Raw genomic sequence first — 15909 nt, 5'->3', positions numbered from 1 at the left:
CCTTATCTCAAGAGAATCATATACACTTCACATGAATAAAAATACCTGAAACCAAACATTTTTAAAAGCTCCAATACCCCAAATATAAAGAAAAATATTAATCCAGAAGACTCAATCAATCCATGATAATCACAGAACGGCTGGGCAATCTCTATCTCCCTTCCACACTAACCATCCATCCCATGGAAGACCAAGGGAGATCAGACCTTCCAGACTTACCTTCCAGACCTTCCAGACACCTGGCTGCTGCAAAATTCTATGGAGACTCCTTGTGGAACAGCAGTTTCCCATCTCTTGTGTCTCTCCCTATCGTGATCATGCAGGAAGCAAGTCTGGCTGTGCTATTTCTTATCATTGTCTGTCACCCATCTGCAGCATGGTATTGTACAGATAAGGAAAAAGTAGTTCCCTTTCCCCCAGAAGGTTGAGGCTCAGGTACAGGGTAATTCTCCTGTGCACACAGTCATTATTTAGGCCGACTCAGTGACTTCAACAGGCTTAATCATGTGATCAGGTTTGTTGCCAGCTGCGTAATGCTCCCACATCTGTAGATAGAGCCGCTCTAGGTCCACTGTGTATTGTTTGGTGTTGAACAGAGGGCTAGATGTTCTCTGCTTCCAGACTTTGCCACGAAGTTTCTTCAGGTATTCTAGATCAGTTCCCAGTTTCACAGCTATGTCTTCATATTCTTGTCTATTTTGAGCAATAAGCTCAAGACAGCCTAAACAAGTGAGCTGGGAAGCTGCAACTCGGGAAGCAAGAGTCTCTCCTGGCATAGTCACCATGGGTGTCCCTGACCAAAGGACATCCATCCCTGTGGTGTGTCCATTACAGAGTGGAGTGTCCAAGCAGACATCAGCCAGCTGGCCTCTCCGAACATGTTCCTCTTTAGGAGCAACAGGTGAAAAAATGATACGGTTCTGGGGAAGGCCCATGTTTTGTGCATACTGTTGAATATTAGGTTCTCCTACTGCTGGAAAACGCAACAGCCACAGTACACTATTGGGAACACGCTTCAGAATATTTGCCCACATCTGCAAAGTAGATGGGTCAATTTTATACAACTGATTAAAGTTACAGTACACAATGGCATCTTCCGGTAACCCGTACTGAGAACGTGTGGTTACAATAATGGTACGGGGAACCTCCTCTCCAGTGGCAGCCTTAATGTTGATCTGGCTAGTTGCCAGTCCATTGCTAAGACTGAATCCATTAATTGTTATCTGAATTTGTCCTCTGTTAATCATTTCAATAACTGCCTCTGCAATAGTATTCATAGGAATGACAGGCATATTAAGAGCTGTATTACTGCTGTCTGCGTTGTCTCCTCCATCAGGACATTTCATCTTGACAATCTGCACATCTGGGAGACTATCAAGAAATGCTTTGAGGTCGATGCCATTCAGCACAATCCGATTGTCATAAATGTGCCCATTGGACTGAAAATCGATGACTGCTTTCTTCTTCAGGTGAGGGAACATATTAGCATGATCACCAATAAAGAAAGTATGGGGCATATAAGCCAGTTTCTCAGAATACTGCTCAGCAACTTCAGCAGGTGAAGTTTCCTGATCTGTGATGATATAATCCATGAAAAGCACGCCACTGGTCCCAGGGTAGCCCAGCCACATTGCCTGAATAGGAGCTGGCCTGAGAGCAAAGAGTTCATTTCGAGCACCCCTGGTATAACCATTCATATTTACAAGGATGTGTATACCATCTTGATGGATGCGATCAGCTGCTTTCCCATTGCATGGAATCTGAGAAAGATCAATGAAATGATGGGCTTCTGCCATCACCTTCGCTCGGAAGTTTGTGCCATCATCTGGGCTCAGGGCATAACAGAATACCTCAAATTTATCAGGATTGTGCATGCCTGGAATAGACTGCATAAGATGAGAAGTAGGATGATTCCCAAAGTCAGAACTCACGTATCCTACACGCAGTCGACCATCACTGAGCTTCAAGTCTTTTGGATGTTCGTACGGTGGTTTATGAAGGACACCGATCTCATCCAAGCAGAGGTTCCCGTGGCTCTCAGCAATAGCCTTCCTGAAGCCATGAGAAAGAGGATAGAGCATACTATGATGAGGCTGCACAGAAGGCAACCTATTCCTCTCCAGCTGGTCAGCCACAATGCTGACCAACTTCTTCATTCGCTCATCATAGTCTGTCCAATCACAGACAATCTGCAGGCAATGAGCCAAATCACAATAAGCGTCAGGAAAATCAGGTTCAAGCTTCAGAGCAGTGCGATAAGAAGCAATTGCTTCTGGAATATTCCCTGAATGCTTGTGAATGGAAGCCAGATTGCTGTGGGCATCCGCAAGTGCAGGGTTAATCTGAATGGCACGAGTATAACACTGCAAGGCTCCCTGAACATCCTGCATCTCCTTTAGAGTGTTTCCCATGTTACAGTAGGCATCAGCAAAGGTAGGACTGATTCGAACAGCCTCCTTATAATGCATCAGAGCTTCCTGCAGTTTTCCCTGCTGCTGCAATACACTTGCTAAATTTGAATGGGCAACAGCAAACTCTGGGAAGACTTCTAATGCTTTACAATACAAGCGAACTGCCTCTTCAATGTTCCCCTGGTCTCCTTTGATATTGGCTAGGTTATTCAGAGAGTCTGCATGGGTGGGACACAGCCGCAGAGCTGTATTATAACAATCTTCTGCTTCGGCAACACTGCCCTTCTCTTCCAGAGCGTTGGCTAGGTTGCAGTAAGCATCAGGGAAATGTGGTTGCAATTCAATAGCTCGCCTGTAGGTGTCTATTGCCAGATCTATCAGGCCTTGCTCATAGTATACACAAGCCCGGTTGGCATGTACCACAGCATGATTTGGGCTCAAGCTTAGGGCACAAAGGTAAGCTGCCACAGCTCTGTCAAAAATCCGTGCCTCTTGCAAGACATTTCCTAAATTGATATAAGCATCCAGAAAACTGGGGTCAAGGGTGACAGCCTTTTCAAAGTGATGAATTGCAAGCCAAATCTCCCCTTGTGCATTGAAAACACAGCCAAGATTACTCCAAGCTACTGCAAAGTTCGGTTGCGTCTCCATTGCTTTCAAATAACATGCCTTGGCTCCTTCCAAGCGACCCAGGGCTTTGAGCAGGTTCCCCAGGTCACTGCGAACACAGTACAAATCAGGATTGCACTGAAGAGCAGAGACGTAAGCTTGTACTGCCCCTTCCATGTCGCCTGCTGCTACCAAAGCGGCTGCCAGGTTAATATAACCATCGATGAAATCTGGCTTGAGATGCAATGCATGCCGGTAATGCTCAATTGCTTCCTGCAACTGCCCTCTTTCCTTGTACACATTCCCCAAATTCGAATAGGCTTCTGCCAGAAGAGGGTTCTGTTTAATTGCCAGAGTACTAAAGTGGGCAGATCTGTCCAGCCTTCGACACTGGAAGTGTAGAGATGAAAGTAATAAAAGTACTCCAGTATTGTCTGGCTCTTGTCTCCACAGCTGCATGCAGTGTCTCTCAGCTGCCTCAAAATCTCCTGCCTGATATTCTCGATGTGCCAACTCAGCTAACCCTTGGAAGGAAAGCATACGTTTCGTTGGTTCTGTGCTGTCGGCCACGTTGCCCACAGAAGACGCCATCTGGAGCTTCTGGAGAGAGTGAGAAAAGGGGGTAATTGAGTCCCGCTGCCGCCACTACTGGCAAGAATGTTTCTAGAGGTAGCAAATATGAGGGCAGCAGCCGTACCACTGCTTTGGCAGGCTTAAGTGGCGGCGACAGTTACAGGCACCGAACCTTAGGAACTCTGGTTGGTCGTCTAACTGTCACGCTCTTGAAATCTTAATTCTTAACCCTGCCCTCTTCCACCATTTTTCTCCTAATCAGGGAATAAAAATTACCTATACACTTGCCTTAGAAGAAATCAAAAGTCAGTAGTCCAAACACTTTTCAAAATTTTGTTTTCTGCCCAGTTGGAAAGGAAATACATGATTGACTTTACTTCATCATTCATATAGTCAATGTGGAAAACATTAGGGCCGTGAATTTCAATACAGTAAGATCAGAAAATTTTAAATTGGCCTTCCCAAACCACTAATAAGTAACCGATGTTGTATATAATGCTAAAATCTTAGAGACTGAGTTTGATATTTTAAAAGTTCTGAAAGGATTAGCTAATTTCTCCTCATCATATTTCTCATGCCTCAAACCTGAGTATTACTTTTTTAAAAATAAATTTATTTATTTTTATTTATTTATTTTTATTTTGGCTGCGTTGGGTCTTCAATGCTGCGTGCAGACTTTCTCCAGTTGCGGCGAGCGGGGGCTACTCTTTGTTGCGGTGCCAGGGCTTCTCATCACAGAAGCTTCTATTGTTGTTCCACAACTCTATGGGTTCCTTTTTAGGTCCTATGAAGAACCCTAGAAATTAATTCATGGAATTATAGGTTTTTGCAAAATTGTCAAAAGTGAGATATTTTCACTTCCATCAGGTAAGACCAGCGTCTCTTTCTTTGCCAATTTTCCTTCTATCATATTCCACTATGTTGGATCATATTGGAATGGCCACAGGCTTTTTTGAAATCTGGCTAAGGAGATTTTCTTTTGTTCTGTGGTACGCGGACCTCTCACTGTTGTGGCCTCTCCCGTTGTGGAGCACAGGCTCTGGACGCACAGGCTCAGCGGCCATGGCTCACGGGCCTAGCCGCTCCGCGGCATGTGGGATCTTCCCGGACCGGGGCACGAACCCGTGTCCCCTGCATCGGCAGGTGGACTCTCAACCACTGCGCCACCAGGGAAGCCCTAAGGAGATGTTTTAAGTGAGGCTATTATGTGATTTTCAGACACCACCATATGTAATTGACTATATACTATCCCATTACAGGAATAACTTCCAGTACTCATACTGACTACTCTACTGACTTAACTAGCACAAGACACAGAAGCATAAGGACAAAAACCACCTTACAATATAGCCATGTCTTGCACTTCACAGCTCTCAAAGCATGTGCGTTTGAAGAAGAAAAAACCAACTGAAAAGTACAAAACCAGAAGCTATTCTGTGGAAAATTATTTCAATCATCAGGCATGTGAAAGATAAGTCAAAGATTCAGTTTTCATCAATGCTTAGTCAAAACGGGAAATTTTCTTCTGTCAAGAATATACTCCAGGGGCTTCCCTGATGGCGCCGTGGTTAAGAAGCCACCTGCCAATGCAGGGGACAAGGGTTCGAGCCCTGGTCCGGGAAGATCCCACATTCCACGGAGCAACTAAGCCGGTGTGCCACAACTACGGAGCCTGCGCTCTAGAGCCCGTGAGCCACGACTACTGAGCCTGCGAGCCACAACTACTGAAGCCTGCGTGCCTAGCGCTCGTGCTCTGCAACGAGAAGCCACGGCAATGAGAAGCCTGTGTACCGCAACAAAGAGTAGCCCCCACTCCCTGCAAGTAGAGAAAGCCTGCGCACAGCAACGAAGACCCAACACAGCCAAAAATAAATAAATAAATAAATAAAAGAATATACCCCATCAACAATGTGTGTAATGGAATGGTGTGAATGAGTATTTTATCAGAATTCCTGTAATGCACAAACCTATAGCAGTACTGAAATCAGTAATGCATTTATAATAGTAAATATTTATGAGGAAGTAATCCATAGAGGTTTTCTCAAAGTTAACAATGAAAATTAATGTGACATTATCAATAATAAATTGTGAAGCTGAGATAAACTTTTCTAAACTATTAATAACTAGAAGCAAATTCTAATCAACCATGTTACAAGAAATCTATGTCTATAAACTACAAAGTTTATTTCTTAAAATTTTATTTCGAAAATACATAAACTGTCGTATGAGGAGGCAGTTAAAGAATATATAGTTAAAAGAGTGGGGGAAAAGTTTTATAGAGACACATCTGGCAGTAGTTAATTTTTAAATGTCATTTTTCTAGATTTTGTGACACCTAGAGTATTGATATTTGAAAGCATTTAAAAAATTGTAATTTGAAGATTTGCTACTTCCAGGTAGAATAAAATATTTGGAAGCAAAACAACGTTTCCACTGAGAAAAACAAAAAAAGCCAAATAAAATAGCCAGCATTCAATCAAAAAGTTCTAGACAAACCAAGAGGTAGAATCATATGACTAAAATTCTAAGAACAGATAATACAAAAATATTTATATAAGATATTGTGTATCTTTATCAGGAAAAGTCTTTCTCAAGAAAAGACTTTAAAATCATCAGAATTAATATTATATTTTATTTGTATATTTATATATTTATATAAAGAACTTAAAGATAAAGCCCTAGTTAAGGCAGTGACAATAGTAGCAGTGGGAGTGAAAAGAAATGGTTATATTCAAGCACATTTTGTCAGGAAAAGTCCAAGATCAAATGTCTGACTGCATACATGGGATGGATAGACGGAGTGGGAAAAATCAAAAGTTAACTATAGAGGTTCTAGTGAAGATGGGGTTGCCGTCACCCAACCCAAGGGGTTGTGATCATCCCCAAGGTCTAGGAGACTCAAAGGGAAGGTCATGGTCAGAGGCAAAGTTAATTGGTGGGAAAATAAGACTCCCAGTCTCTCCATCTCCTTATACCAGTTTTTTTTTTTAACATCTTTATTGGAGTATAATTGCTTTACAATGGTGTGTTAGTTTCTGCTTTATAACAAAGTAAATCAGTTATACATATGTCCCCATATCTCTTCCCTCTTGCATCTCTCTCCCTCCCACCCTCCCTATCCCACCCCTCTAGGTGGTCACAAAGCACTGAGCGGATCGCCCTGTGCTATGCGGCTGCTTTCCACTAGCTATCTATTCCTTACACCAGTTTTGTTTTTCTGCTCATATACGTAGCAGCATTTCATTCAAGGGGAATGTCATTGATCTGACTGGTCAAATTAAACAACATAGTTCAAGGCATATTTACAGTGGTTAGTTCCTCCACAATTTAGAAAGTCACATTCACAATTTCCCTCTTCCTACGCCGCGGAACACATTGGCCATTCCTCCGAAGTTTCCACTCCACAGAGTGGACCAGAGATGACGTTAGCCCAGAACTGAGAGCTTGGCATGAAATGGTGTCAGCCCCACGTAGAGCTCTGGCATAAGTTATAACCCAACCCAGCTCTACAGAGAGCTCTGCATGGAATCCTGGGAGTAAACTCAGCCATAATAATGGGATTCTGTTTTTCATTTGCTTTTCTTCCTTGCTTAACTTTCCCTGGCCACTCTGACAAACAAACTTTCAGGCATTCCTGGACCACTCACTAACTTTATTCCATTTAATCTCATCCAGATTCCCAAGAAAATTACTAACTATAAGGAGGGAAATTTGGAACATGGTGAGTTTTAGATGCCTGAAATATACAGGTCATTGAATCCAGTTAAGTAGCAAATTATCTGGATCTCAAATATGCCAGTAGAATAGCAGACTAAGCTCAATTTAATGTACTCTTACTGGAGACACATGTAAATTCTGGGTCAATTTTGAAAAAGTTAAAAGCACATAGCTGAGATTAAAAGAAAGAAAGGAACACCTGCATGTTTCAGAAAGTAACAGAGAAATTAAATCCAGAGAAAGAAGAGCGGACTGATGTCTGTGGGTTCCGTTCCTTAGTATAGGCCTTATGTAAATAGGGGCTGGAGCTAGAAATCTAACATTACCTTGAGGCCAGGAATTTAGATTCAGGATGGAACAATATTGAGAAGTTGGTGCAGATATCCTACAGAAATTTCATGAGGAACTGCTTAGTCCATTAAGAGGGCCAAGGGAGGTGGTGAGGAAGACTGGTATCTCTTGAAAACCTTCAGGTACGGAAAACATCAACACCTCTGAAAAGTAGGCCTGTCCTTCCCAGCGTTGTGATGGCCAGGTTGTCACTAACCTGTAAGGCCCTGTATGAATCAGAAACTGCAAGGAGAGTAATTCAAAGAAAAACAGATGCAGGATGGGCGTGGCAATAAATCCTAGGACCCTATCAGAAACAAAATTAAAACCACTCTAAAGGGAAATTTTAACAAACCAGAGCAGATAGTATCCTAACCAGAATAGAATAATAATTCTGAGGAAGTTACTTTAGTTATTTAAGTAATATTCAATGCATTTCCATGGCCAGGCCCTTTTGAAGAATTCTAAAACATATACAAACAATTCGTTTACATCTTATATAGTCCACCATCCAGAGCAAAATTCACTTAAGTACTGTACTGGTGGAAATTGGGCAGCACTATGGAGACAATAAAAAGGTGTTTACCATCAAAAAACGTCAAGGTAAGAAAGATAATGTCTAATTTTTAATTATCCTGTGGTTTATTGAAATCTTTTGGAAACCCAAAATAGAGAAAACCTAGCAGGCAAGGAAGACTTAAATATTTAGAGATTTATCAACTCATCTATAAAAGCTTTATTAATCTCTTCATTTAATACCATTCCTGAGAGGTATAAATGTGTCCAGTGATAGGGTTGAAGAAGCCTGAGAGAATTCCAATTGTTTACTATTCTTGGTCAGCTATTAAGACCGTTCAGGAGCATCTTGATTTTCATGGCATCATCCAACAAAAAGCAGGATATTTTACAGAAAGTCCTTGTCCACTTTTTGGCTTGCTTTTGTGTTTATGTTTTTGGTTTTCTCACATTGGGCGGTACATTAGGCTACCTATTGCATACTCCCTCATTCATGCATGCATTCATTGAAACAATATTTACTGAGTTGAGATATTTAATTAACACCCAATAAATGATGTTTAGATGAATGAATGCGTTTTTTATCAAAGTAAGTGTAAGTACTGAGAAAAATTACAGAATGTATGATCCCAGCCCCACAAAAGCGTATAATTGTGTTGAGGATATAACATATGCTGGTGAAATAACTAATATATCATATTGGACAGTTTCTAAGTTCAAACATGAGTTTTTATAAATAATCAGAGCCTAAGGAGGACAAAGAAGGGACAGTTCATTATGGGTTGAATCTATCAATAAATGTACATTTCAGATGAGATATGAGATTGACCTTAAAGAAAGAAGAGGACTTAGATATATGAACAGAGAACAAAAAAGGCATGGTGATAGCATGTGCATAGATAGTGTGGCCAATATTTATGTTCTTCATTAAAGATAGTCAGAGATAACCCAAATGTAACTGTTCCCATGGGTCCATTCTCAGTATCCAAACAAAACGGCAAATCCTATCTCAGTAAAACTAATGAAAAACACAGTCTTTAACAAAGACATTGTGAAGGAAAGGGGGAGAGAAAGGCTTGCGTCCCACACCACACAACAAAACTTATTTAATTATTTGTTTCATTTTCTCCCTCTGAAAATTTCCTCTCCCTCTCTCTGTATGTCTCTCTTCTCCCACATCTGGCCACACTCTACCAGCCACCTTTCCAGATCTTTCCAGAACTCTCCATCCTAGTTTCATTATGCCACAAGTTGAACATCTCACAGGTCTCCAGGATGCATCCTCATCACTTATTCCACAAAGACAAACAAAGGACACTTCTCAGGATCACGTTTCTTGGAAGGAAGAAGTCATGAGGAGTGATTATAAATAATATAAGGTGGAGAGCAGTGACTTAAAATACCATTTTTCCTCTTAGAATGTGAATACAGGGAACTTTGGGAAACTAGAAAATCTAGAAAGGATTCATTGATAATTATTTATTTTCAATGAATAAAATAAAATGTAATCATACGGCTAAACTCTGACAGATTAACTTTTTCAAAAGTTGCTTTCACACACCTTCACTATTGGGATGTTTGATAAACACATCTTTCTTCTTTCTTTGCAGATACTGGCACCAAACTTTCAAACAATAAGAACCTTCCCATAAGTCCCTTGCCAGGCAAGATTAAGGTATCACAATCCAAACAGATTTTTGAAGAAGATAACTGGTTGAAAGCACAGGAAAAGAGCTGGGTTTCTCTTTTTCAACGGTCACATAATGAGTAATGTGGGAATTGGTTTACAAAGTCTCTCTCCATGAGGGGCTAAGGTTAAGATTAGAACTTCTGAGGCCAGAAGAGCAAAATAACTACAACAACACACATATTTTCAAGAGCCGCCCTTTGGATGTGAGGGATTGATTTTTCCCACTCTTTTTTCAGCAGCCCACCTGGTGTCTTTAGTAAATGACATAAGAGAATACAGTGTGGCCAAGAAGGCTTAGATTTCCTTAGCCCCAAGTCAGATATTCTCAAGTGACTGTCCACTCAAATTAAAAAGAGAGATTTACAAGAGGAAACTGGATACAACTGAGTGTACTTTTATTTCAGCCCTTTACCTGAATGTTTTGTTTTGTTTCCAGTTCTCCACTGAAGTTGCCTACATTAATATATTTTTAAGAACATTTCCTTAAGTTGAAGTATTCATTCAGTATATTCATTTACTATAATTGAGAAAAGCCAAATGACTTAGGCAAATTCATTTCTGTACTGCCACAGCAGTGTATTGTGAACTAAATGACACCTGGCAGTTCTTTACTCAGATACTAACTCAATTAGAAGGCAGAACAAGGATACCTACCCATTCAGGGAAGGAAAGGTCACTTAGCCTCTGTAGCTGTCTTAGGTCTCTTATCATCACAGTAACAAATTGAAGACTAAAAACCATACGATCATCTCAATAGATGCAGAAAAAGCTTTTGAAAAAATTCAATATCGATTCATGGTAAAAACTCTCCAGAAAGTGGGCACAGAGGGAACATACCTCAACATAATAAAGGCCATATATGACAAGCCCATAGCTAACATACTCAATGGTGAAAAGCTGAAAGCATTTCCCCTAAGATCAGGAACAAGACAAGGATGCCCACTCTCACCACTTTTATTGAACAGAGTTTTGGAAGTCCTAGCCACAGCAATCAGACAAGAAAAAATAAATAAATAAAAGGACTCCAAAATGGAGAGGAAAAAGTAAAACTGTCACTGTTTGCAGATGGCATGATACATAGAAAATCTGAAAGACACCATCAAAAACCTATTCGAGCTCAAACATGAACTTGGTAAATTTGCAGGATACAATAGATTTCTATATATAAATTTTGTATTTCTATACACTCACAGTGAACTATCAGAAAGAGAAATTAAGGAAACAATCCCATTTACAATCGCATAAAAAAGAATAAAATACATAAGAATAAACCTGCCTAAGGAGGTAAAAGACCTGTACCCAGGAAACTATATGACACTCATAAAAGAAATGAAAGATGATACAAACAGCTGGAAAGATATACCATGGTCACGGATTGGAAGAATTAATATTGTTAAAATGACCATCATACCCAAGCAAATCTACGGATTCAATGCAGTCTGTATCAACATATCAAGGGCATTTTCCACAGACCTAGAACAAATAATTTTAAAGTTTGTATGGAAACACAAAAGATCCTGAATAGCTAAAACAGTCTTGAGAAAGAAGAACACAACTGGAGGAATCATGCTCCCTGGCTTCAGACTGTGCTACAAACCTACAGTAATCAAAACAGTATGGTACCGGCACAAAAACATCCATCACTGGAACAGAATAGAGAGCCCAGAAAGAAACCCATGCACTTATGGTCAATCAATCTATGACAAAGGAGGCAAGAATATGCAATGGAGAAAAGTCTGGGCTTCCTTAGGGATGGTTTCATCAATTAATTTCTTAAATGGACCATACTTTTCCATGTCTTTGTATACCTTGTGAGTTTCTTGGTTGAACATTTGGCTTTCAAATATTATAATGTGGTGTCTATGGAAATCAGATTCTCCCACTTTCCCAGGGTCTTCTGGGCTTTTGATTGTTGAAGGCTGTAGTAGTCTGTTTGTTTAGGAACCTTTCCAAACTAGTTTTGCAATGACTGTACTCCTTATCGTATGTAGGCACTGAAGTCTCTGTTCCTTTAGTTCATGTTTAGCTAATGTTTTGACAGAGATGTCCTTGAATTCCTGCACCTAAGACAAACAAAAACAAATATACACAAGCACATCCACATGCACACTCAAAACCACACACCTCTCCCCATTGTGCAGATTGCTGGATCACTCCTTAACATTTAGCTGACCTGCACTGAGGTCAGGGCTCAGCCCATGGTAAAAGCTTAGAGACTCCTCTGGCGTTTTCAGAACATGCATCTGATCTTGAGTATGCATGTGGCTTTCTTAATTTCTCTGGACACATGTGTACTTTTTGTATGTTCTAAGTTCCCAAAGAATCTCCCCCAACGTTTGCTCCTGCATCTTATGTGTCTATTGTATTTCAATGCAGAGTCTTCTGCCCCAGCCATCTGTGCTTTGTTAGTTCACCTTGCACTTTTCTTGAGCAATGACCACTGCTTTTCCAGACTGTGTTCCAGGTTAGCTAAGACAGAGATAAGCATCTTGTGTCAGTCCTTCAGGTAGCTCCCAGACAGGTTAGAACAGATACACATAATAATCCGAGAGTATGGTCTCTTCTGCTCCCTCCTGAAGCAGGATTGAGGGTCCCATACTACGAATGGTCTGCTGCTACTTTAAGACTATCACTGCATTAAGACCCCACCACTTTAAGACCATCACTACACTAACAGTAGATGGGGCAAGGGCAAGTAAAAATGCCACAAAGCTTTCCTGCCATTTTCAAATTGCCTCTTCCCGGGTTCAGTATGTGTTTGGTTGCTGTAAATCTTTGCCTGATTTCAGGACTAAGAGAAACTCAAGGAACGCCACAACAAGAAACAGTATAATCAAACTCTCAGATGCCGAAAGACAGAGAAAGAATCTTTACTCCCAAAGGAGAAAGAAAAAACAAATTTGTTACAAAGCAGGGATCCTCAAAAAGATTCATAGCTAATTTCCTCTCTGAAACCATGGAGGCAAGAGGCCAGACATATTTAAAGTGCTGAAAGAAAAAAACTGTCCACCAAGAATTCTATATTTGGCCAAACTGGTTTCAAAACTTAGGGAGAAATTAACACATTCCCAGATGAACAAAGGCTGAGGGCGTTTGTTTTACAACTTCCTAACACTGCCCTATGACAAATGCTAAATTGAACCTTCAGGTTGAAATGAAAGGACACTAGACAGCAACTCGAAGCTGTATAAAGAAATAGAAATCTCCAGTAAAGATAAACACATGGGCAGATACTATAGCCAGTATTGTGCTACTGGCTTGTAACTCTACTTTTTATTTCTTACATGATTGAAAAAACAAATGCATAAAATAATCATAAATCCATGTTATTGGGCTCACAAAATATAAAGGTGTAATTTGTGACAACAATAATGTAAGGAGGAGGAATGGAACTGTAGAGGAACAGAGTTTCTGTGTGCTATTGAAGTTGGTTTCAATTCAAATGATATTGGTTGAATTTTAGAAGGGTGAATGTAATCTTCTTGATAACCACAAAGAAAATATCAATAGACTATATGCAAAAAGAAATGAAAAAGGAATCAAGAGTTCACTACAAGAAAATCGGCTAAGCACAGAAGAAGTCAGTAATGGAGTAAATGAAGGGCAAAAAATGCATAAGACATACAGAAAACAACCAGGAAACAGACAGAATTAAGTTCTTCCTCATCAGTAATTTTTGAAAAAGTGGATTAAGCTCTCCAATAAAAAGATAAATATTGGCAGAATGGACTTTAAAAACATCCATAATCCAAGTATATGCTGTCCGCACAAAACTCACTTGATTTCAAGAGACACAAGTTGGTTGAAAGTTAAAGCACAGAATAAAATATCCCATGCAAATAGTAACAAAAAGAAAGAAAGAGAGAGAGAGAAAAAGGAAGGAAGGAAGGAAGGAAGGAAGGAAGGAAGGAAGGAAGGAAGGAAGGAAGGAAGGAAGGAAGATCTGGGATGGCTACGTTAATATCACACAAAATAAACTTTAAATCAAAAACTATCACAAGAGGAAAAGGAGGCCACTATATGTTGATAACAAGTTCAATCTATCAAGAAGATGTAACAACTATAAACATATATGTACCAAACATCCCCCAAATATGTGATGCAGACATCGACAGAATTGAAGGAAGAAATAGATAGTTCTACAATTATAGTTGGAGATCAATACCTTGCTTTCAATAATGGATAACACATCTAGACAGAAGATCGGTAGAGAGGTAGGGGGACTGAATAACACATTTAACCAACTAAACCTAACAGCCATATATAGATCACTCCACTCAACAACAGCAGAATACACATTTTTCTCAAGTACACATGGAACATTCTCCAGGAAAGACCATATGTTATGCCACAATACAAGTACCAATACATTTTTAAGAAACTGAAATCATACAAAGTATCTTCTTTAGCCACAGTGAAATGAAGGTAGAAATCAATAACAGAACCATTGGTAGCCATTTCCCATCATGCCTGCCACACATGATATAAAGCAATGAAGGGAAAAACATACTTGACCATTTAGAAAAGTGGGAAAGAGGACATACCATTCACACAGAGTGTGTGCTGTTTCCCGTTGTCAGGGATAGAAATAAATTAGCATCATTTATTCATTAGTGTGTTAATTTCTTGGTCAATCATTGCGCAGCCAGTGTTTCTGCCTGATGGGAAGATTTCCTATACTCAGTGTTGAGTGGAGACAACCTTGAAAGGGACATTTAAAAGGATTATACTGTGATGGGCCTAGCAGTACCCTTCCTCCTATGCCAGTATTTAGGCTGGGGTATTTCCATGCAGTGTGTACAATCGTAGGCCCCAGGTCACCAGAATTTAGTTGGATTCGTTTTGTTAACACATTCCCTCAGTACTTTGTCTTTTATTTCACTGTTGCATTTACTTCATTCTTTATTATCACTGCGAAACAACTGTTTCCTGTTCAGATGCCAAAAAGTGGGTATCAATGCCTCCTGAGTTTTACACATCACAGATCTGTTTTACATATCAGAGACAGAGACAGCAACTATTTCCAATGACTTTGAGACATGCTTTGAACATGTGATTAACATGTGGAGTGTTGAAATGTGTGTCGAGCTCATTATACTTGCTCTAAAAGGTTTCAAACTGCAAAGATTTAAAAATCTTTATCTTTGAATAGTTTTCCTGTGCTGTCTCTTTGTGTCAGACTGTTAATGTGCAGTCTGGCACCTTCAAATAATGTGGCTTTGTAACCAATTATTTACATGTTTTATCCACAGAGAATCTTTTTTTTTTCAATAAATTTATTTATTTTTGGCTGTGTTGGGTCTTTGTTGCTGCACATGGGCTTTCTCTAGTTGGGGCGAGTGGGGGCTACTCTACATTGTGGTGTGCGGGCTCCTCATTGCTGTGGTTTCTCTCGTTGCGGAGCACGGGCTCTAGGCACTGGGGTTTCAGTAGTTGTGGCACGCGGGCTTCAGTAGTTGTGGCTCATTGGCCCTAGAGCACAAGCTCAGTAGTTCTGGCGCACGGGCTTAGTTGCTCCGCGGCATGTGGGATCTTCCCAGACCAGGGCCCGAACCCATGTCCCCTGCACTGGCAGGAGGATTCCCAACCACTGTGCCACCAGGGAAGTCCCCACACAGAGAATCTTAAGGTCAAAATATACAACTCGATTAACTACACTTCCTCCTGTTCACATTTCCCTCATCTTTTCTTCATCTTCTGTCTATGTTTCCTTGGCCCTGTTTATATTAAGTGCTTTTGCCATTATATTTGATTGTCTGTATTCCGGTGAGTTACCACAATGCTTTATGAGACATGGTAGGATATAAATGCATTTAAGTTTTATATATATATATATATATATAATATATATATATATTATATATATATATATATATGTATTTTGCTTGAGTGCAGTGTTTTTTGTTTTCTGTACTGAATTCATTAGCATGGGTCGGTATAAAACTTAGCATAGGTCAATATGTAATTTGTAAACTAATAAGGTCTTAAAAGTGAGGAATTAAGTCTTTTAAATTTAATTATTTATTGTAAAGAGCAGAATAGCATACATAAACAGGTGCCTAA

At 40.0% G+C, this 15909-nt stretch overlaps 1 protein-coding gene across 1 annotated transcript; it reads right to left on the bottom strand.

Moving 5' to 3' along the window:
- Positions 1-470: 470 nt before the first annotated feature.
- On the bottom strand, positions 471-3635 carry LOC309821319 (UDP-N-acetylglucosamine--peptide N-acetylglucosaminyltransferase 110 kDa subunit-like; the record flags this gene model as incomplete). Its single annotated transcript, XM_082652525.1, has 1 exon — positions 471-3635. The coding sequence occupies exon 1, from the start codon at positions 3609-3611 to the stop codon at positions 471-473; it is 3141 nt and encodes a 1046-aa protein (XP_082508651.1). The 5' UTR covers positions 3612-3635.
- Positions 3636-15909: the final 12274 nt, after the last annotated feature.

Source organism: Grampus griseus (genome assembly GCF_964374135.1).
Source record: "Grampus griseus genome assembly, chromosome: 3".
NCBI lineage: Eukaryota > Metazoa > Chordata > Mammalia > Artiodactyla > Delphinidae > Grampus > Grampus griseus.
The sequence above is the reverse complement of the archived record's forward strand: the minus strand, read 5'-3'. Positions and strand labels throughout refer to the sequence as shown.